This window comes from Myotis daubentonii, chromosome 10, assembly GCF_963259705.1.
Source record: "Myotis daubentonii chromosome 10, mMyoDau2.1, whole genome shotgun sequence".
Classification (NCBI taxonomy): Eukaryota; Metazoa; Chordata; class Mammalia; order Chiroptera; family Vespertilionidae; genus Myotis; species Myotis daubentonii.
In genome coordinates this window covers 69617454-69641296 of record NC_081849.1, presented here as the reverse complement: position 1 = coordinate 69641296, position 23843 = coordinate 69617454, and the positions used below count along the sequence as shown (strand labels likewise).

The following is a 23843-nucleotide window of genomic DNA, read 5'->3' as shown; positions in this document are numbered from 1 at the left end:
TTTAAATGTCCATTTCAAAAAGTCCAAAAGAAGAGAAGAGATAGTTACATTTAAACAAATTAGACTTGAAGTCAAAAACTTTAACACGTGACAAAGAAGGTCATTACATAATTTCAAAGGGGTAATTAATCAAGAGAATGTGACAAACGTCAATATATATGCACCCAACATCAAAGAACATAAATATATTAAGCAAATACTCATAGATATGAAGGAAGAAAAAGATAATAATACAATAATAGTAGGGGATTTTAATACCCTACATCAACAATAGGTCATCCAGACGGAATATCAATAAGAAAATATTGGACTTGAGCTATACTTTAGAACAAATGAACTTAGATACCTACAGTATATTCAATCCTTTGAAGCAGAATACACATTCTTCTCAAGTGCACATGGACCATTCTCCTGGGTAGATGGTATGTTAAGTCACAAAAATAAGTCTTAGATAATGTAAAAATATTGAAATCATGTCCCATATCTTTGCTGATTACAATGAATAAAACTAGAAATCAATAAGAGGAGGAAAACTAGAAAATTCACAAATATGTGGAAAGTAACACAATTCTGAAAAACCAATGGGTCAAAGAAGAAATCAAAAGGTAAATGAAAAAATATCATAAAAGAATTGAAAGTAGAAACATGACCAAACCCAGCCTGCCATTATTTTTTGTGTGATCCACAAGCTAATAATAGTATAACATTTTTAAATGGTTGGAAAACAATTTTTGTGATGTGAAAGTACATGAAACTCAAATTTTTATGTCCATACACAAAGTTTTATCAGAATACATCCAGGCCCTTTATTTATAAATTGACTTTGACTTTGGCCCCTTTTGCACAACAGTGAATAGTTGCAAAGAGACTGGATGACCTGTAAGCTTAATATATTTACTGTCTGACTCATTACAGAAAATGTCTGCCAACCTGCAACAGACCTTTACTTAAACCCTGTGGGCAAATACTCCAAGAACAGGGGCAAATCAGAGATAGAATGAGTCTTAAGAGAACTCAGCCCAATCTCATGTTGGCTCAGTTCCATATTGAATTGAGATATGCTTAGCCTTCCACGCCATTGCCCTAGCAGAATAAGGATGGATAAATCTTTGCTGGAGAAAGATATCATCTTGAGCCTCTACAAAATTTTAATATATATTTTACACACATTCCATCATTCAGGAAAATATTCTACTAACTTTGCTTGATCTGAACTGAACTGTGATACTTGTAAAGAAGCCTGTCTTAACTAGCAGGCTCAACATCAATCTATTTATATCCAACATTTTGAGCAAGAGTTTAAATCTATGTTATTTAAAGAAAAGAAAAATAAACTGAAGTAACAGTATTACCTAAAAGCACTTCTCTTGGCAAGAAAACTTAAAATATATATTTGGAACAATAGCATTGTCATGAACTAGATGTTAGTTTCTATTGTAAAACATTCCAATAATAAAAGAAATAAAATCTAGGAATTATTTATTTTGTAGAAAATGAAAAAAAATAGCAATTGACCAGTTATATATCATTCTGAGCTATAAGACTGTGCTCTGAAACTTGTTTCTCAATGACATGTGATTCACAGACACTGGCATCATATTTTAGGCATCTACCATCCTGAGAAGACAGACAAGTGCAAATGTGTGAAAAACTGATAACACTGAAATATTATAATTATGCAATATGTTATGCCTACATCTCTCCCAGGATTTTAAAATTTGACTTTAATAGGCTTTTATAATGAAAAGAGCAACTAAAAGGAACAAGACAACTGAGAAGTTCAATATGTCACCGAACTGTAAAATCATTAAATTTATTTTAATTAGTATATACTAAGGTTTTACATCTGTGGCACAAGTAAATTGTAACTCAGAGATATAATAGATCAGGTCATTTTCATTTATAACCAATCACAATTTGAAACACGTATCTTTATATTGTCAATGAGATGTAACCTAATTGTGCTCAGAAGTCCAGGCCACATAATAACTTTATGGAATTTAAGCACATACAGTTGTACCATTATTTAGAAGGCAAATAGATATAGCTATGAACACACAATTATGTACATAGATAGTATTTAAAAACTGGATACTTATGCATTTAAATATGTACATATAATTGTATACTCCCATTTTTTTTTAAAATTTACCTCAGTATAACTAGCCTGTGAACAGTTCCCTTATAACATAGGAATAAATAATATTTTCTAGATACTATTTGAGAAAGCTGGAATTGCTACTAAAACAAAAGGATTTTTGGAATTAAAGACTTTTTTAAAAAGTTGACTTAAAAATTTTTTAAAAACATTTAAATACCTCTCAACACTTTTTTTCACTTTTAATAATTTGTCAATGATAGATGCCTCTGAATAAGGCTTTAATGATTTGACCAGATAAAGGCAATCATAAGGAGAGTATGCTATTTATCATTTTAGATAAGATATAAATACTTTTTTTAACATACATTGAATATTTTAAAAATTATTAGTATCTTCAGCAACAGATTTCATCTGTGTAATTTCCTAATTTGAAAACAAGGTTTACATTCCTCTCATACTCAAAATTGCTTTAAAAAAATTCTTCACATGCATGAAAATAGTCCATTTTTAAGCAACTTCATGGGAATTGGAAAAGACTAAGGACAACCCAGCAATTCATGAAATTAATGATTTTTTCCCAATGTCTGATTAAAGGAAAGCGGCCGGATGTATAGATCTTTATATCAGCGATTCCTTAAATACTAGCAGAACACCGTGTCTCAAACCATAAACATCAGATATTATTTATAGTTTCACAATACTGTTTCTCTACATATCATATTTAATTCCAACGAAAAGATCAGAGCCCTCCGAGAGACAAATTGCAAATAAAAAGTCCTCAGTAGGTGGTGGAAAGTCAAGCCAGGAGTCAAGCAACTCACAGAGAGGACAGAGATGTGAGATCCAGCACAGCCTCCTCAGAGAGAAAAAGGAAACCACATGGCAAGGCTGAAATGCCGACTTCCTTCTCTCCACTCTGAGCATTTAACATCACATCTTTAAAACTGTTCCAGCTACATTACTGCTTCTTTAGGCGAGCCCCTCCTTTAAGAAACACAAGCATTCTCCAAGTGCGAGGCGGAAACATCGTAAAAACTTAATAACCTACCATTTTCTTTGCACTCTTCTGGAGGTTTAGCCTTTTTCGCAAGTCGTGGGTCCAGCCATGATGTTGTCTTTGTGTTATGGCTGAAAGGAAAAGAGATCGCTCTGAACAGACACATACTGAAAGGAATCAAGTTTATTCCCTAAGAAAAAAAAGGGGGTGGGGGGGAGTTAGGCGAACAAAATTGCAATCGATACACTTAATTTGCTTACTGGTTCTAAGTAGCCCTGAAGGAGGTGTAAGAGTAATTGTGCAAGGCAGCTGTAAATTTGGCAACCTCAGCTCCCTGTCCTCAAAGCAGCTATTTTTATTAAAATCAACTAGAATGTTGCCAAGTTCACCTCATTGAAAATGCAGAACTCATCCAGAGCAAAAGGAATTTATTACAAATACGGGATTCTCCAGTTGGAGGAGCACAGTTCACAGGCTCCGGTACTGTTTCCCGAGTTTTGCAAAAGAATTATTTCCATCTTAAACCTGCTCTTTTCATAAGGAGTTGTTTTGTTCCTCTTTAACTATAGAGCTGGCAGAGTCGGTACAAAAGTGATGCAAATTATACCATGTTCTTAGGATTCCTGCATTTTCTCAACAAGTGATTATTAATAGCAATTTCATTAACCCATATTTAGCTTCTGTTCCATGTAAATACTTCCCATCCAGCTAGGGGAATAGGGGATAAACATTTCTATAATCTAATACTTCTGGAATGGGAGTTCTGAGATTTAATAAGAATTTTAATGACATTTTTGTTTTGAAAAATGTTTTTTAGAATATCTCTTGCCAGACATTTAAAAAGCAATGAAAGTTATTCTGAGAGCAGCAGTTTTTCTCAAAGAGGTCCTGGACTCACCTGGTGTTAGAATCACCTGGTGGACTTATTAGCACTGCATATTCTGGGTTGTTATAGAACTACCAAATCAGAATCTTTGGGGATGAGTCTGTAAAATCTCCATTATTGGCAAGGTGATTCTTATGCATATTACAACTTCAGTACTGCTCAGTGGCTCATAATTGCTTGTTGGAGCTAAAAATCTTTACTGTATATAACTGTCTCAAACGATCTCATCTACCAATGGACAAATTGTCAAGGATGTGACATTTGTGAGGGCTTCAAAAAGAGAATGAGCAAAGTCACAGGTATGGGAAAGTGTCAGGTTTATACAGGAAGCGTCAGAAGGCCAGTGAGTGAAGTATGAAAAGGAAGAGTGGAAAATAGGCTGGAAACATAAATTAGAGCCAGGTACTAGGGATAATTGAACACAGTTCTATGAAAGTCTAAATGATAATGACGATATCAATCTCATTTTGGCCCTCATTTGTGGTCATGTCAACATCATCCAGTCTTTTCCTCTGAACGAAAGGCTTGATGCCGTGAATGGAGGTTATAACTTTTCAGAGTATGAGGAGCGTAGAACTGGGTTCAGTGTTTGATGCTCCCATTTTGCCAAAAAAAAAAGTCAATAAAAAATGCTCTTTATAGACATGCCTGAGTTCAAAGTGTGTGTGTGTGTGTGTGTGTGTGTGTGTGTGTGTGTGTGTGTTGATGTCTTTGTTTTTCTGTGCTAGGAGAAATGTTGGAAGCTTGGCAAGGAAAAGAAATTCCCCTTCTCTTTACTCACACCTTCTTCCAAATCCTTCCTCCATTTCAGAGAAATGTCATTTCTAGGTCTCTGAGACATGTTCACAAAAGCAAGCACATCTGTGAATAAGTGTTAAGGGACCATTACCAAGCCACTGCAGGGAGTCAAATTACCATTTCTATATCACCCCACCTTGGCTCTCACAGACTGGCTCATGTAGAAGAGAACTGTGAATTTCCTACCTTTCCTGAATTTATATAAAGCATTTCATTACAGGATAAATTTTTAGGTTGAACTAGCATTAATGGTATGTCACTTTAATACATTTTGACAGATTGAGTCTCTTAGAGTTAACAGCATTTTTAGCTGATCCTCTGAAGTGATTCTGAAAGAAACGTGGGTAGTAGTTACCTCCAGTAATTGTCTTAAACTTCACATGAAGACACGGCACAGTATTTTTCGATAGTGGCTCTTGCCAACCTTGCAATTTACATGCTTCTTCAATGTGTCTTACCAAGGGGACATTTTTAATGCATTTGGGAGACAACAGACCTAGTGGCTTTCCCACTTCCTTTAAATGATATATTTTTAATGACATAAATTCCATTTGAAAATAGGGTTAAACATTGGGCAGAAAGCTGTGTACAAAATGAGACCATTGAGCAATTTTTCACAATCTGCAAACTACCTTTATTCAGATTTGAGGATGATTTTTCTTTCACTTTTATTGCTAGAATAGAGTCAGAAGTAGGACAACAGGTGTTTTTTTTTATTTGTTTGTGGTTGTTTTTTATCTACCAAAGTTGTGTGGAGCACCAATGACAGGAAGGCATGATACTGATGTTATAAAAACTTATATTTCAATACTAGTTTCTTTAACAGACATACATGCACATATCTTTGCTGTATTTTCAAAAAAAAAAAAAACCCTTTCTTTTTTCTAGCTGGGGAATGGAACAAATATATGCTAGAAATTTTAAATCATAATAATATACTACTCTATTTACTTTTATAGATAAAGTTAATATGATGATTATGAAGAGTGGGAGATCAAGTCGACTAAAGTTGGTAGCTATTCAAGTTCAATCAATGTCACATTAAAAAATCCGGGTGAAAACCTTTCAAATGGCTTACCCAAAATTCTTCTGTGATGTTAAAGTGTAGGTTGAGTCTATCTGGAGGACTGGAACAAACAAGATGTGAAATTTCGTTCAACTCTGAAATTCTAGTTTAAATTCATATCAGAATGTCCCTGCGGACATGTGATAAGCTGACTCGTAATAAATCAGAAATTTGTGTATATTTTATAAGTTTAACCTTTCCAAACAGTCAAGAGAAGCAGGTTCAATTAGGACATCTTCTTTTCTGAGGAAACATCCTTGTCACATAGAAAATGCTTCACTTCCCACAAGGAAAGCAGCTGACATTGCGGCTCACCATTGCGACGTTATTCTCACTGTCTCATGAATGTCCTGATGGCTCACGTTGTCAGGGACTGCACTGGGACTGCAGGCAGCACCTTACTGTGATTGTGAGTATAGATTTTTAACTTCATTTTACAGATAGAGAAACCAAGGCTGAGAGAAGCTAGGCAACTTGCCCAAGGGTACACAGCTTGTGTGTGAACGGAAAGAGCTAGGGAAGGAAACAAAGCTCAACCACCATGAAACTGCCCTTTTCAGATGTCGACTTCAAGCTGTTTATTAAGAAACAAGACTCAGAACCTTTGACCCTGCCCCCTTTCCTGCCCAAAAGATTCAGACAGAGAAACCTGCTTCAGGAAAGAGAGACTTAGGATGTCTCCTTAGCCTCATTTGAAGTAAGTATGGTAAACAAGAAAGGTGCCTGGTAGCTAGATACCACCTGTGGCCACTGTTTCAGAGTTGCCTGCTTAAAATAACTTGCCTCTTTCTCACCCACTCTCACTTCTGAAGTATAATATTCCCTCCCCCCTTTTTTATTTGTCCAAAATGTCTCAGATACCCAATGTTGCCTTCCTGTCTTTAATATTGTCATGCCTATGTGAATTCCCCATGCATGTGTGTTAAAACTTGGATTTTCCTCCTACTAATCTGTTTCTGTTACTTTATAAGCCCAGCCAGAAGAACTTGGAAGGTGGGGGAGGTATTAATATTTGCTTAGCCCTCACATTAGCAGTAAGCCCAGATATATGTGATTCCCAAGTCCAAAGTTTTTTATGATCTGAAATGAGAGGCATAATAAACCTAACATTTTGCTTTTCATGCCGAGGTGCTTTATTCCACAACCTCAAAGGGTAATCAGTTCCTCTGCCAGTGGTTTAGAAACACAGACCTTTATGTCCTATTTGAGGATAGTAATCACTAAAAGGAGTTCCTGTGTGTTAAATGGCCTGTATTTAGTAGGTATTATATTAAATCGCATATGCCTAGAGATGAGAGAGAAAACATTGTGATTGAGAAACATTTTTATCCTTATGAATTCTCTACTCAAATCAAATATTTTTCATTCAAATCTGAATATTTCTCCAGAATAAAGTCTGAAAAATCCTGATTTATATAATCTATATATCAACACTAATAAAAGAGAAAAATGGTAATTGGCGTACGACGATACCCTTTTCATTGGCTAATCAGGGCTATATGCAAATTAACTGCCAACTAAGATTGGCAGTTAACTGCAAACAAGATGGTGGTTAATTTGCATATGTAGGCACAATGCAGGGAGGCGAAAGGGAAAGCAGGAAACAGCCCCCTGCCACTGACAGTGATCGGAAACCCAGGGGGGAGCTAAGAGCTGGGGGGCAGGGCAAAGGCAGCCCTGGGGCCGCCTTTGCCCTGCCCCCCAGCCATGATTGGAGAATCAGGCGCCTTTTCCGCCCTGGCCAGTGATAGCAGGAAGTAGGGGTGGAGCCAGCGATGGGAGCTGGGCACGGTTGAAGCTGGCAGTCCCAGGAGCTAGGGGTCCCTTGCCTGGGCCTAAAGCGAAGCCCACGATCGCGGGGCCGCTGCAGCTGCGGGTCCCCGCTGCCCGGGCCGGACGCCTCAGCCAGAGGCGTCCTGCAGGGGCAGGGGCAGAGCCCGTGTGATCGCGGTGCCCCCTGCTGCCACTGCAGGTCCCCGCTGCCCGGGCCGGACGCCTAGGCCAGAGGCGTCAGGCCTGGGCAAGGGGCCAATCCTGCGATTGGAGGGTGATGAGGGTCAACACCTGAGGGCTCCCAGTATGTGAGAGGGGGCAGGCTGGGCTGAGGGACACTCCCCCACACACACACCCAGTGCACGAATTTTGTGCACCGGGCCCCTAGTATATAAATATTAGTCTTAGAAGCTATACTAAATAATTAGGTTAAAATAATTCTATCAGCCCTAGCCGGCTTGGCTCAGTGGATAGAGCATCGGCCTGTAGACTGAAGGGTCCCAGGTTCGATTCCAGCCAAGGACACATACCTGGGTTACGGGCTCAATCCCCAGTGGGGGTGTGCAGGAGGCAGCCCATCAATGATTCTCTCTCATCATTGATGTTTCTATCTCTCTCTCCTTCTCCCTTCCTCTCTGAAACCAATAAAGAAATAGATTTTTTTAAAAAAAATTCTATCAAATTGGCCCAGTACTTATTAGGATTAAAACTAAAAATTTTCATAAGGCTTATGCCGTTACCAGAGAAATCAGTGGGTCTCATTCCCGCAACACTAGTGGGAGTGGAGTTCCTCTTGTGATATCTTGAGAAAATGAATTTTCTAAGACTTGCACGGGAGAGTGAATGGTTTTTATTGGAGAGGAATTATATTTCTTGTGTGGCAAAGTCCCATCGCCCTTAACCCAGTCCTGAAAAAGGTGCAGCGGGGGTTCAGCAGAGCCACATCAGGGCCAGTGTCCAGAGTGTCTGTTCCGTGGTGGATGGGGTCCGATGTACATTGGGCTAGATCCAGCCCCTCAACCTATTGTGTGGGTCCCACATGGCCGTGAGCCATGTGGGCGAATGCAGGGGAGTGTGCTCCCTGAAACAGGAATCAGCTGGGGGGGGGGGGCGCTCCTTTGTTCAGGAGCTTAAATATCAAACCTTCCCCAAACTCTCAGTGGCCACGCCTTGTTCTAGCCACTGACTTGTTCTCAGGTGTGACTGACAGATAAGCAAGCCACCCAGACCTTACTGGGCATGTGTCTGCCGGTGTCCAGTCCCTTCCCACATCAATCTGTGGGGAATAGACTGGGGTCATGTTGACTGAAGCTTTCTGGCAAAGCTGTATAAATGGCATACCTATGTTACCTATGCTTTCCTTTATTATTTTCCTGTTAAATAATGACCATGTTATTATAAAGGTATCAATACAACATTCAATTCTCTATTCTATTTTTCCCCCCATTTACCCTATGTTTTTCCAGTCAGGGTACATCCCGCTCATCAGTTACTTAGGTATACATAAGTGGATCCTCAAGGGTGATTCAATTCAAACCTAATGTTGAGATGTCTCCTTTCCTTTCTCTTTTCTTATACTTCCTTTTACTCTCTCCTTTCCTACCTTTATATTGCTATCCAGATCCAAACAATGTTTTCACTACTACACAAATATTGAGTGATCTTTCATCAATCAACTGCAATTTTTAATATAATAAGAACTTTTACTATCAAATACACTAATTTCCTTTGCCCTATTTTCTCTAAAAACAGTAATAGACTTAGCACATTGCATGTAAGACATGACAAATACATTGAATTTTTTAAATCCTTCTAAAAAGCCAATTCTAAATCTCAATCTTTAATTGATAGGTGAATTGTATTTTCATCCTGGGACATACTATATCAGAATAATGATAAGAGTTTGAAGTCAATATTTGACTGAATGAAGCACAATCATTTGAACAAGGTAAACAAGGTCCAGGTAAATATTTTAAAGTCTACTGAACAATTCAAGATGTGTGTGAATATTAAGGTTATAACAGTAGTACTCATATCTGTTTAAGGCCAACAATAACTTAGAGGTTATTGACTATATTTTATATAATTTAAAAAATAAAAAACTAAGTATTCTTTCTTCTCCAGTAAATTTCCCAAACACTTTGACTTCTATTTAATAAACAAAAGCTTTAAATTTGTTTATAATGGTAACTGGTGATTCATTTAAAACTTAAGAAGATACAGAAATAGCAACATAAGAAGAACCAGACTAATTGTGTATCTAATTTAGAATTTAAAAGAAAATTGAACCCTGATGAAGATTTATAAAACCATGTACCACCATGGCATTTTTCACAGATGTAATTTTCTGTGTCAAAGTCTACTTTTAAAAACCTGTTATTTAAGACGACATAGCCTTCACTGCCATTCAAGAGTGTGGTAGTAAACAAACAGATTCTTGTTGTCCTTGTTTTTGCCAAACTGATAGCAGTCTCTTTTATGTCACTAACTAAGCAAACAAAAAAAGGAATTTAATGAGATTCCCAAAGCATGTCAATCCAGATTAACCCTCTGGCAGCTCTTCTTTATGGAACATTTAGCCTCTTGAGTAGTGAAATTCTGGCCAAGAAACTTACAAAATGATACCAATTGTAATATAAAAGTTCACTTTTATTTCAGCCAATGTTTGTTTATATATTGGAGGTAGTATGGGATAATAGCAATGGCCTTGCAGGGTGAGAGAACTTCGAGAACTTGGGAATGCTAATTTGTCCAACGGTGCCTCAGAATCTCATCTACAGAGTGGGGTTTCATCTAATACTGATAGGATGGTTATAATATAAAATACGCAAAGTAGGCACCACAGCAAAATGGTTAAGAGCAAGGACCCTGGAGGCAGACTATGTCCCATGAAAGATACCAGTCTTGTCAGTTTTGTTGACCACTGTATTTCCTGGGTTTAAAATGGTTCCTAGCACATGGCATGTGCCCTATACATATATGTTAAATAAATGGAACCAAAGCATCCTAGCTTTGTCAATTCTTGGTTATATGACTAGGAACAAGCCACCTCTGTAAGCCTGTTTCTTGAAGTGAGAATTAAATGAGCACAATGCAAATGCTCAATATATTATCTATTGTTGTTAAGGTAACCTGAACACAGTATGAAAAAAATAGGCACTCAATATGTGGTAACTATTATTACTAATTTAAATTTATAATTAATATATACTGTAAATATTAGAAGATATCATTAATGATATGATGAGTTAACAAAACTACTGGTTTTAAATAATATTATGTACTTGAAAGTCTTTTGAAAATTGCTAAATATAAAATATTACAAATGCTTTAAAGCATGTTTGGAAGAGTGCATTCACTCACAAGTTAAAATTCTGTTATTTAAAAATACTTCCTGAGATAATCACTTTTTCCCATTAAATATCATTGTAAACGATGAAAGGAATCTCCTTTTATCATTCATCAAAGGAAGCGGTCCTTAAGAGTATGGGAAATGTTGGCCCATGTGTTCCCTATTGAGAATAACGAAGAAAATCCTCATTTTCTAAATGTATAACTCATAAAGTACTCAGACATATAAACTATTTTGCAATACTGAGTCAATTATTAACTATTTTAAGACACCATATAGAAGACAAAATAATGAAATTACTTGTTACCTTAATTCAAAACCCAATATGTATTTTTGTTGTTAATCCTCACCTGAGGATATTTTTTCCATTAATTTTTTTTTTTTTTTTTTGAGAGAGTGGAAGGGGGAGGAACAGAGAGAGAGGGAGAGAGAGAGTGAAACATAGATGTGAGAGACACATTGATCGGCTGCCTCCTTCACGCCCCCTACTGGGGAACGAGCCCGCACAACTCCGGCATGTGCCCTGACGGGAAATCAAACTGTGACCTCCTGCTTCATAAGTTGATGCTCAACTAGTGAGCAGCACTGGCTAGGTGTGAGCTGCAAACTTTTACATTATAAATAGTATTTGTTTAAAAGTTTCTAGGACACATCATGGTTTAGTCCCTCAGAAAGCCCTATTGCTCTACCAAGCTCCCTGTCTTGCTCTACCACATAGTTCCAAGGAGCTATCATAGTATAGACTTTACTCACAGAAGAACTCATTGTGACGTCAATAGCAAACGTACTCACAGATCAAGGACAGTGGGCTGAAATGCTGATTTTGTCAAATGTAGTTAGGAAGGGAAGGGGCATTCCAGAGCAAAGAGTGGAAGTGGTCAGGAGAAAATCAGAGACCCCTCAGGGAAAAGTAAAGCAGAATGAAATGTAGGCAGAGAGAAAGGAAGCTGCAGGGCAGGTTGTGATGGTGTAGAAACGAGGGACCAGATGAATGAATCACTGATCCCTCCCTGCTCTGTGGTACATGAGCTCATCACACTGATCCTTGAGATTCACTGCAAACTTTTTGAAGGAAGGAAAGATGAAGCTCAAGCTGGTCCAGGATGAAGGGTGGGGTGGTGGATGCCTCCATTCTGTGTAATAACCTCGTCAAGCTTGCCACTTGCTCCTGCCTCCTACATTGGTCACCTTCCCATCACATTCACTTCCGTCTCTGCTCCAGGCTTCTGCATTCTCCCCCAGCACCAGCTTTCGCACCACAGATAAAATTGTCTCTTTTGTCTTAATTTTCCAACTCAACCTATTTCTGCCCTAATACCCATTCACCCTTCCCTGCAGCAACACAAAGAAGATAAATAAACAAACAAAACCCTCTGTGTGTCTTTCAAAAACACCCTTGATCTAGCTAAATGAAAACTAAGCAATTGTTTCAAAGGATTCACCAACTAGCACCTGCTTTCCTAGTAGGTTAGGGGACTTCTCATTATTTGTAATATATCCAGGGACTGGGTCTTTGTAATAACAGTTTTTATATGTGATATGCCCAAGTTTTCCAGGATATGTTATTGCACCTTTTATCTATGTATGACGCCTTCTTTTACAGCTTAAGTCTATGCTAAGCATATCCTTCTCTGAATAGCATTACACACTCAGAAATTGTTTATTCATACTTTATAACTATTCATCTTTCTACCCCAACTTGACAATAACTTTGAGAGCAAAACTAAATGCTTTTGTCTTTGAATTCTGACACTAGATGACTGACTAGGATATTAACAGGATAATTTTGATAGATTCCCCCAAGCCCTGACAAAGTCTCATCGTTTACTATATACCATTAGCACAACATCTGTCATCCAAAATCCCCTTCTCCATAATCTCCACACCTCATACTATTAAAAGAAAGTTTATTCATAACCCCCAAAAGGAACTGCTTTACTGGAAACATTTGAAGAAAGTGTTCTTCAATCGACTTGCCATGTTGGTTTTCTTTTACAGAGCCTTACTCCCCCTGTATCCCATAATAAAATGTATATAACATCAGTCTCCTGGTTCTGAACATAAATGTGTGACCTCACTTCTAGGGTTATATTTTGACTTCTGGTCTACAATGCCTCCATACGTACCAATAAAAATGTATGTTTTCAAATATAAATACTTTCGTACATTTAAAAAGTTCTATATGACTTTCTCTTTTCTAATTAATTGATAGAAGATATCTTTGGGTTATTGAAGATAGCCAAAAACTAATGTAAGGCATTCTTAATTTTGTAAAGCTTACAAGATTTGTCAAAAGGAGAATGAGAGTTATTCATTTCCCCCAAAACACTGCATTTCTCATCCATATTGGAGTCAAGCAGAGCGCTAAGTAATTACCTGATTATGTATTCCCTTGGCTGCATGTATCAAAGTTTCCGCCTTCACGTGAGAATTAAATATTGGCATGTGGTAACATTTCAATTTCACAATTGAGTTCTGCCTATGGAGATCTAAGTCTCAAATCACTCCAGGTTGGGAAAAGGAATCCAATTTTAATATTTTTCTTCAATAATCAGAGTTTACCTATTTTTATCCACTGTCAGCACTGAAAACTTCAATTTGTATTATTTTTTTCTTTTTGAGGCTTATACAACTTTGAGGGAATAAAGGTGATTGTTTAATTAAATTATTTGTTTTTATTCTTTCTAGTGAACATTGTGATTATCTTATACACAACAATTTAATTTTGTACTAAGAGCTTCAACTTAGTAGTTCATTTAAAAAAAGTTGTCCTATTTCTAGAAGATAAAAGAAAAGTTTGACAGTATTAATAAAGTATATTAAAAATTTCAATTTGGAAAAAGAAGTCCCAAAAGAAAGAAAATATTAGGTTGGGTAAATATCATCAGGAAGTTCAGGATTAGCACTTTAGTTTCCTTGGCAAGTCATAAAAGTGGTAAGCAAGAAATACAATGGATTTTAAAAAAAAGTATGATGAGCTCTAGAAAAACAAATGCTTTTATCGATACCTGACTTCAGGGTCAAATGCTTAAAATATTTTCTTTTATGACCAGCAAGCATTTTGCCCTAAATAGTTATATCCTGTTAAATCACTGAAGATGATGGTGAAAGTTTCCAGCAATCTGACAAAATGTGGGATTATCTTATTTGATTTGAACTACATGGGCCTCTTGGAAGAACAGAGTAAGCATTTCCCCCGTTACTGCAACAAATTTTATAGTGAAGTTGTTAACTATATGCTTTGATTTATAGCTGTAATTTAGGATCCTTAACTGTATGAAGGCACTCTCCCATTGTTTTCTAACAAAGAACTAATGCCAGAGACAATAAAACTCATTATTTTATTTTCACTACATCTCCTTTTTCTATATACTATATATAGTATTTATATACTATGAACTTTTTGGCAATGTTCAAAGAAAGGGGTGAAACTCACTCAATGAAGTAGACTTCACCCTTCTCTGTGTAGGCCATTTCCCAGTTGTCAGGCAGTGGGTCTGATTCCTCATTCTCTTCAGGTTTAGTTGGTTTTGCATCATCCATCTGCTCCTTCAGCTCCTCGGGCTGACTGTACACTGGTGCAGGATAAGGCTGGGGGGGTGTCTCCCCTGAGGCACCTGCACTCTTGTCTTCATGTTCACTGGATTCTACAAGAGAACAAGAGCGTGCGGTTAGCCACTCCAGCCACAGTGCCGTCTAGGTGAGCATGCAGTATGCCGCACCGGGAAACAAGCCCTGCGAAGGCTCACAGGAAAGCATAATTATAACCAGCTCTGAAAATGATCACTGGGCCTATTTGAGTCCCCTTGCATGCATCATTCTCTTCCATCTTTCAACTATTTGTTGCTGATCACTGAACTGGAGGACCATCATCTCATGACACAGGTGTTTTAGGCAGAGTAACGACCCTCTAAGAATGTCCATGTCCTACCTCTTGGGCCATGTGAGTGCTACCTTAGATGGCAAAAGAGGATTTGCGGATCTGGTCAAAATAAGGATTTAATTTGAGATTGAGAGATTGATTATTCAGACAGGCCCACTGTAATCACGAGGATTTTTTTTTTAAAGTGTAGGAGGTAGCCCTGGCCTGGTAGCTCAGTTGGTCAAAGCATCATCTTGATACACCAAGGTTGAGAGTTCAATCCCTGGTCACTGCACATACAAGAATCAACCAATGAATGCATTGATAAGTGAAACAACAAATCAGTTTTTCTCCATCACTCTTCCTTCCTTTCTCTCTACCTCTCTCCCTTTCTCTCTCTCTAAAATCAATTTTTAAAAAAAGAGCAAAAGAGGAAGGCAGAATAGGAGGCAGATGTGACTACTAAAGAATGACCAAACTGATACACTGTTGCAGGCTTTGGAGAAAGAAGAAGGGAACCAACTACAAGTCAAGAAGTCTAAATGCCCTCAGAAGCTGGCAGGACAAGGGAATGGATTCTCCCCTAGGCCTCCAGAAAGGAACGCAGGGACTGACGGCCATTTAATTGAAAGAGAGTTAAATGTATGTATTTTTGCATTCATTCCAGTTCACACAATTCTATAGCTGCGGCCCAGTCTAAGGTTTGGATATTATAATATATATAGTAGCCATGCCATTTGCTTACATGTTTTTTGCCCTAGCAGTATCACAGTGATTTTGGATGCAAATCTAAGGATACATCAGAATGCCATGGTTTGAATGTCCCTTCCTGGTTTCATTAAAAAATAATCGGAAACCAAGATAAAACCATTTCAAGAAGAAGAATGCCTATTTTATGCCTTATCCATACTTTCATTTGACATGGTTGAGGCATATAATTGATATTCAGCTTTCTGTAATTGCCATCCTTTGAAATGAGGAAGAATAATATTTTGAAGCTAGATAGGAAATGTTGATTTTATTTCTTTGAACGGTCATAACGTTTAAAATTTTAAAATTTGTTTTAGCCCATGAGAGAGCTCTGATTTATATTTCTGACTATATGACAAATTTTAATAAATCTAATAATTTCTTCTATCTTTATATTATTTCTTTGAAAACAAACATTGACTAGAGAACATTTAATGGGGACTAAAGATTGAGGAACGTATTGTAGTTGATGAAAAAAAGAATACAAATAATTTGAGATGAATAGAAATACTTTTTATTTTTGTTTAGCAATTCTCAGATAGCAGCAAACATACTCCACAGATATGACACATGATTGCTAAGGCTGGTGTCAGAGTGCCTGGGTTTAATCTGTCTGTCACAGTACGATACTGCGCAAGCTATTGAATCACTCTGTGCATTCGGCAATTTCCTTAACTGTAGGATGGGCCTAAAAACATTACCTACCTATAAAAATTCGACATGTATATAAATTGCTCAGAATAGTAAACTACTGAAACATAGTAGATGTTTAGTAAATTTTATATATTATTATCAGGACTTCTACTACTTAGAACACTGAATAAATCGCACAGATAAATCAGTCGAGCAACCTCAATGGCCTCTTCCTATGGTGATAGAATGGTCCCATCTTTGATATTTGTAGCCAAATTGGATCTCATCTATTGAGGGGGCTAGCCAAGAAAATGCGAATTACTAAGAAACAATAGTCAGTACCTCAAAATTATTTTTTTGTCTTTATGGAAAACACACACTTTTTGATATTGTTTTCTGAAAATAATGCAATTGCAAAAAAAAAAAAAAAAAAGATACACCCGAAGCTGACATTTTCTCTTTACCAGGTGCTTGCATGAATTGAGTTTTTCTCCTTCAATTAAGACATGCTGTGGAGTTAAGTGACTTAAAGGAGAAAAAATAATCCTCAGAAACCACACATTTTTTTCCAAGTTCTGTATTATTTCCTATAGAGTTTCACATTTGATTTGACTGGGCACCAGGAGCTCCTACTGAACTATAAACTAGTTATCACCTGATTTAAAGAAGAACCAGAGTCTTATCTTCCCAATTTTATGTTAGTCAAAAACTTAGTTTCCTCATATATCCTCAGGGCAACCTTCATTTTCAAGTCAGCTGGTAGCGGATAGCTCCACACTTACCCTCCATGGTGGTGGAAACGGTGGGGCTTAAAGATGCCCCTTGCTTTCTTGCAAATTCAGCAAAATCATTAAAAAGCATGTTAGTTATATTGATCCAAGTATAACTGCATTGTGGGTTGGAGGGGCAGACAGACTGTCTGTCTGAGCATGCTGTTCATTTCACTGCTAGAAGCTGGAATTCTTAGAATTGGAAACACAGGCTCGTGTTAAAGGAACACTTCCGGGTAGATTCTTGCACCAGAGAAAAATATGATCGTAATTGATTTTTTGTTATGACCAGACTATTGAGTGTATCCTATAATGAAAAGTGGAGGACATGCTGTCTTCAGAAAGTAAACAGTCATGTGGTGGCTGCTTGCATGCTATGTAACCATTTAACTGAAAGTAGCCAAGACTGTAGCTTATTGCTTAAAGTGTGCTATTATCAATTTTCCTTGCTTTTCCTAAACCTTCTAAAATGAGAAGTGGAATTATACTGTGAGTGCTAAAATGTTTTCACATTGAATGATTAGTGAATTTTTGCTCATCATTAAAAAAATGATTACTTTTTTTTAATGTAATAAAAAATGCAAATGGGCCAAATTCAAAAGTACAGAGAAAATAAGTGCAAGTAGGTTTCCTTCCTGTTCCTACTCCCAGTGCTCCAGCAATGCAGGTAGCAAAGATGATTATTTTTCTGCTCCTTCAGAGATGTTTTTATGTACATTGATTACTTTTAGTTGGTGTTTTCTGACTCCTTAGTTCTCTTATAGTGTTTCTAAGTTTTAAAATAATGCATTATAAATTTTTTATATGTTATGAGATTAAAGAGGGGTAGTCCTTAAACACGATGGCAAATATATATATATATATACTATTGGTGCACAACATTCATGCATTGGCGGGGGGGGGGGGGTGTCCCTTCAGTCAGGCCTGTGCCCTTTAGCAGTCCAGGAGCCCTCGGGGGATGTCCAGAGTGCTGTTGCAGAGGCAGGAGAGGCTCCCACCACTACCAACGCTGCTGTGCTCACTGGCCATCAGCCGGGCTGTGGCTGAGCACCTACCCCTGGTGGTCAGTGTGCATCTTAGCAACAGATTGTTTTGCTGTTTGGTCAATTTGCATATTACCTTTTTATTATATAGGATTTTTTTTCTGAGATGCTAAAAAATACTTTTATTATTTGAGGCCATGAAAGAAACACAAGTCAAGAATAAAATATTAGGCCGAAACCGGTTTGGCTCAGTGGATAGAGCGTCGGCCTGCAGACTGAAAGGTCCCAGGTTCGATTCCGGTCAAGGGCATGTACCTGGGTTGCGGGCATATCCCCAGTAGGAGATGTGCAGGAGGCAGCTGATCGATGTTTCTCTCTCATCGATGTTTCTAACTCTCTATCTCTCTCCCTTCCTCTCTTTAAAAAATCAATAAAATATATATTTAAAAAAAAGAATAAAATATTAGAATTAGGTATAATTAGAGTAATGACTTTTGAGATGATATATCAATTAAGGAAAGAAATTCCTAATCCTGTAAAGAAATTACTTTTTATCTGTCATATTTGTAACATAATTGGATCTCATCTATTGAGTGGGCTAGCCAAGAAAATGTAATTTACTAAGAAATAATGGTCAATACCTCAAAATTATTTTTTATCTTTATAAAAAAACACACGATTGGTTACAAGCTACATGGAACACTAAAGGAACACTAAAAGACTGCAAGATGAAAAAATCCCAAGATATAAAACAATTGAATTGGAAAGAATCACTGGAAAAATGAGTAGAGGGAATTATTTTCCATTAACAGGGGAGAAGCACTGCTTTAATTAGTATATATTCTTCTTCCTGCAATATTTAACTTTTTAAACATTTTAATAAAAGTAGACTGAAATAGGGCAATGAAATGAATCCTCACAGCTTTGAAACTGTATATGCTGCATAATTTTTATAATTTAATGAATTCTGAAGGTATTTGTCATATAGAAACAAGTTCCTCAAGTCCTCAACTAACTTTGGGGTGAAAGAAACTGATATAGCATTGAACACATTCAAAGACCAAAGCAAGATATGAAATGAAATATAGGACATGCATGGATAATATTTTTTAGGTCTTGCTTTCAAAATTCTGAAAAACATTAAGAGACTACACTATATGAAACATAACATCATCTTTTGAAATCCTAGGGACATCAAAGGGGCTGAAAGAGAAAAGGAAGAAGACTTAAAAATCTTGATTTCAATAACTCAAATGCTATTCTTTGGGGCCAAACTGGAATCTAGGTATTTGCTGATGAGAGCAAGAAGTCAATTAGGAGGAAAGAGATAAGGGCGCTACTCCCAAAGATAGAGCGCTGTGGCAGGAATGAGGCGCAGACAGACCTTATTGAAAGACCTTCCCTCTTCAGGGACGAAGGCCAGCCAGAAATATGTAGAGCAATCTGAGACTTCACCCTGAAATTATAATCACATCTATGAGGAAAAATAATAGGTAAGAAAATAGAACACGAAGTGAAAATCAGACCCAGAGAGAATGGATGACTATAATTAGAAATAAGCTGAGACTCAACTAGTCCACAGGCTTTCTGTAAGTGCTGCTCAAACCTGAATGCCACCCTGGTTGTCCTTGTTCCACATCCCTCGGTCATGTATCAAGTCCTCTCTCACACATCACCTGAACCCTCAGAGAAGTAGAAAAACATTCCACAAAGGCTGAGTGCAAGATCCCGAACATGCTGAATCAGTTTGGAAGGCAAGAGGGGGTTCAAATAATGCATAGCTTTCAGTTTAATTGCAAAGTGAGTCTGCCTTGATTTAAAGTGACACGCCTGAAACTAGTCGTGATTTCATCCCCCACTTCCCAATGGTGTAGTTACAATTACTACTATCGTTCACACCCACAAATTCCAACATGATTACCTTGTTACTTTATAATCACACCTAGATAATAAGAACCTTTTACGATTACAGCAGTTTTAACTTGCAAATAATTATTTTAAGAAATGATAGAATGTCTCCCATTTAAAAATGGAGTGTCTAATTTACAATAGCCCCAGAAATTTGCCTCTCCAGTGGAGAGATAAAACCCAGTACTGTGTCTGGGAATAAGATCATAAAAGTAAGCCTCCTAAAAAAAGAAAAAAAGAAAAAAAAAAGCATATAAATCTGAGTGGATACACACATCACAGTCTCTGTGAACCCACAGGAAAATAAGCAGGGGATGGGCGTTGGGGTGGCTTCAGAGTGGGCTATTATGCGCAGGAAAACAGCGAGATTCACCACGGAGGGCATAATTCTTTTGACAGTGACAGGCCCTCATTCACAGAAGCAGGACTGATGGTGCGTGCACAGTCAGCGTGCCAAGCAGCACAGGACCTGGAGGCAGGACCCTAATGGTGAACTGAGATCATGGCTGAGGACACTCGGTGATCACATAAGGGACACTCTGTTTGCTCTCTGGGAGATGCAGTTCATTTGCACTAATTGCAGGCTTGGGGGCCTGGAGAAGGCAGCTCTGTGTGCACATACTGTATTCCCTTTGTTGGAGAAGGTAGCTCTCACGGGCCCTGTTCCTCCTGGCATTGTGTGTGTGTGTATTAACAGAGAGATTTAGCTGCCTTTAAAATATATGTGCATTTCTAATTCTTTGCACTAGGCGTACTAATAGCTTGGTGAGGGGAAGCTACAATATAATAGTGAATTACTTTCCGGAAAAGTTTAGCAGATAATTCATGAGATAAAAGGAATCCGAGAAAGCTTAACCCAATTCTTGTGGTTTACAGGATTTGCTTTCCTTCACAAAGTTCAATTTTATAAAAAAAAATTTCTACTTATCTATTAACCATCTATCTATTCTTTGTATTTTCACAGTTAGAGAGATTGGATAAGTCTTACCTATAAGACCTTATTTTAAAATATATACTTCTGTATAATTTTTTTTCATTTTCAAATAACTTTTGAAGAAATGTAAGATCAGGAAACTTATGTTTTGCACTTAGAAACACTGCATGTTGAAGATATGGAATCGTGTAACATGAATGTGAAATGCATCTAATCATGTTAATATAGTAAAACTTTGACATTCTCTAGAGGTATGGTTAACTAAAAGATAAAGATTTTGCATAACCAATGGACACAGACAATAGTGTGGTGAAGGCCTGGGGTGTGGCAGGGACTGGGAGGAGAGGGGAGTTGGGGAGAGGAGGAAGAGGGAGGAAATTGGGAGACACCTGTAATACTGTCAAAAGAAGTAGAGTGGTCCTTGTCCTAACAATGATTACAGAATGTCTGGAGATGCCAGACACACACATTATGAAAAGTTACTGCAAGTATTGGGCTAATCAGTACCTTCCAAATGAATGTGAAGCATAAACTGTACTGCAATAATTCAGAGATAAACAGTGTCAACTTTTCATGATGGGAGTCAACAAATGATTTATAGGGAATATAAAAACTTTTTATTGAATTTGAAAAAAAGAACAAGGTTCGAATAGGAGATAAAGGCCTTATCAGGCAGGTGAAGGTATTTTATGAGAATGGAACGTAGAGAAGAGAGCTGGGGAGTGATAGGAACAAAAACTAAGAGAAATGTTGTAGTCAAATGTGGGAGGCCCTGAATGGTTGTCCCAAAATATGAAACAGCAGAAAAAGAAGTTTGAGAATAGTTACATGATCAAGTGCAGGTTCAACAATCTTTGATCGAGGAATAACAGGTAATTTGATGGAAATGGAGCCTGGAGGGATGTAGGTCAATTAGGAGACTGTGCTGCACAAATGAGAGAAGGATGGGGCAGTGAAATTTGGAAGGAAGAGAAGAAAGCTAAAGAACTAGTGATCTTTCATACTCAATAATATATAGCAAGCCAGGGGGGAAGAAGAATCAAAGATAACTCTCAGCACCCAGCCAGCATGGCTCGGTGGTTGAGCGTTAACTTATGAACCAAGGAGGTCACCATTAGATTCCCAGTCAGGGCATATGCCTGAATTGCAGGTTCGATCCCCAGTGTGGGGCATGCAGGAGGTGGCCAATCAATGATTCTCTCATCATTGACATTTCTCTCTCTCTCTCTCCCTCTCCCTTCCTCTCTGAAATCAATACAAACGGGTTGTTTTTTTTTTAGTTTTTTTTTTTTTTAAGATAATTCTCAGCTATCTGGGTAAAAAGAAGAATGAGAGGAATTAGGAAAAGGATTTTGTGAGTTCGTTTGCTTGTTGAGTTTAAGTGGAATATTGCATTTAAGTTGAAGAAAGGCTTAGGTGGGGCAGTTCAGTGAGTAGTGGTTAGAAATATGGCCCTGGAACATAAGAGACAAGTGCAGGCTGCAGGTAAATCTATTTGAAGCCATGGGGCTGGATGTCATCTCTAACAAGATAAAGATGTCTAAATATAGGTGAGGTTAATATCAAGAGAAGGTTTTCTAGGCATATGAATTTTAACCACCAGTTTACAGACAGATTCTCTATGAGGTTGTAGTATATATCATCCTCGCAAGCATTCGATCTAACACCACTGCCAAGAACCCAGTGAAGGATGCATATAATGGAATACAGTGTAGATGAAATACACTGAGCGGCACAAGCATGATTTACCTCACGGAGGCCAGGAGTCCCTCTGTCCTGAGCCTGGTTAACAGCCCAGGATAGGTTCAGGTATTCGGGTGTCCAGATCTCAAGCTTGCCACTAAATGAACTATTACCTTCGCAAAGCACCTTCAGCTAAATTTCAGCATCTCATTCATTAAGTAAATACTGTGATTATGGGATTAGAGATCATATATATCAGAGAGAGAAACATTTCTGATTTGAGATACTGAAAGATCATTATATGTCTTTTCTGGGTGATACGAGCTAAATCCATGTGTCTGGTTAATTTTGAGCAAACAGGAGAAACCTAGCATAAAATGAGTACTCACATACTTTATGTGAGTTTTCATTGAAAATGTTCATAGAACTTCATGGAGATATTACATATTTAAAAGTCGTCACTGACTTTACATAGAAATGTTATGAGAGAAAAAGAAATATGTAGTTCTATGTAGTTTATAGCTAGAACTACATATTTCTTTTTCTCTCATAACATTTCTATGTAAAGTCAGTGACGACTTTACATTTCTATGTAAAGGAGAAATAATGACTAAAATGAGTAATAGAGGTAAATTGAGGACTCCTCTAAATCCTTTATTTACATAAAGAAAAGAGGTGGGTATTTTGTAAACCAAATAAAGAGTTAAATATTGGTAGGTTTGATGGTTATATACATACATATATTATAAAAACTAGGAATTTTTAATATCTACAGAGGGAAATAAGTTCACTTATACATGATTTGGTAGCTAGACATTTATAATGCCACTTTTAAAGATGTGTTTACTATTGCTCAAAAACATATTTGTGCTTCTATTTGGTGATATAAGTTTCAGGATAGCATAGCAACTAAGAACATGGGCTCTGGATTCAAATTATCTACATATAAATTACAGTTATTGAGCAAATTATTTAACTATAGTGCACCTCAGTGTCCTAATCTGTAAAACTGTACCTAGCGAATAGGACTGTTAGGAGAATTAAATGAACTTATACGTACAATGAGGTTAGGGAGTTCTTGGGACATAGTAAGCATCCATACATTAATTTTTATATTACCATTATTAGAAAATATATAATGAAATATAATTGCCTTGGTAAACTTTTCTCAATCTTCAAATGTGCCTCATTCATTACACTACTTATACTCTTGAATTGATGTCTGATATTAATTGCTATTATAGGCTCTTAGTTGATATATGGCACTGTTAACTAAGATTTACCAGTAAGCAACAGTTTTCTCAATATTGTTTGACGTGCACTGTACTTGGTGAATGTGTAAGGGAA

General features: G+C 37.3%; 1 protein-coding gene across 9 annotated transcripts in view; it reads right to left on the bottom strand.

The window, feature by feature from the left end:
- Window positions 1-23843, bottom strand: part of MAGI2 (membrane associated guanylate kinase, WW and PDZ domain containing 2) — a 1174807-nt gene that overhangs the window by 378374 nt on the left and 772590 nt on the right. For all 9 annotated transcript variants that reach the window (XM_059712711.1, XM_059712714.1, XM_059712712.1 and 6 more), the window contains 2 exons: window positions 14410-14620; window positions 3150-3229 (listed from right to left, as the gene is read on the bottom strand). In XM_059712711.1, coding sequence (XP_059568694.1) covers window positions 3150-3229; window positions 14410-14620 — 291 coding nt within the window. The remainder of the gene's footprint in view (window positions 1-3149; window positions 3230-14409; window positions 14621-23843) is intronic.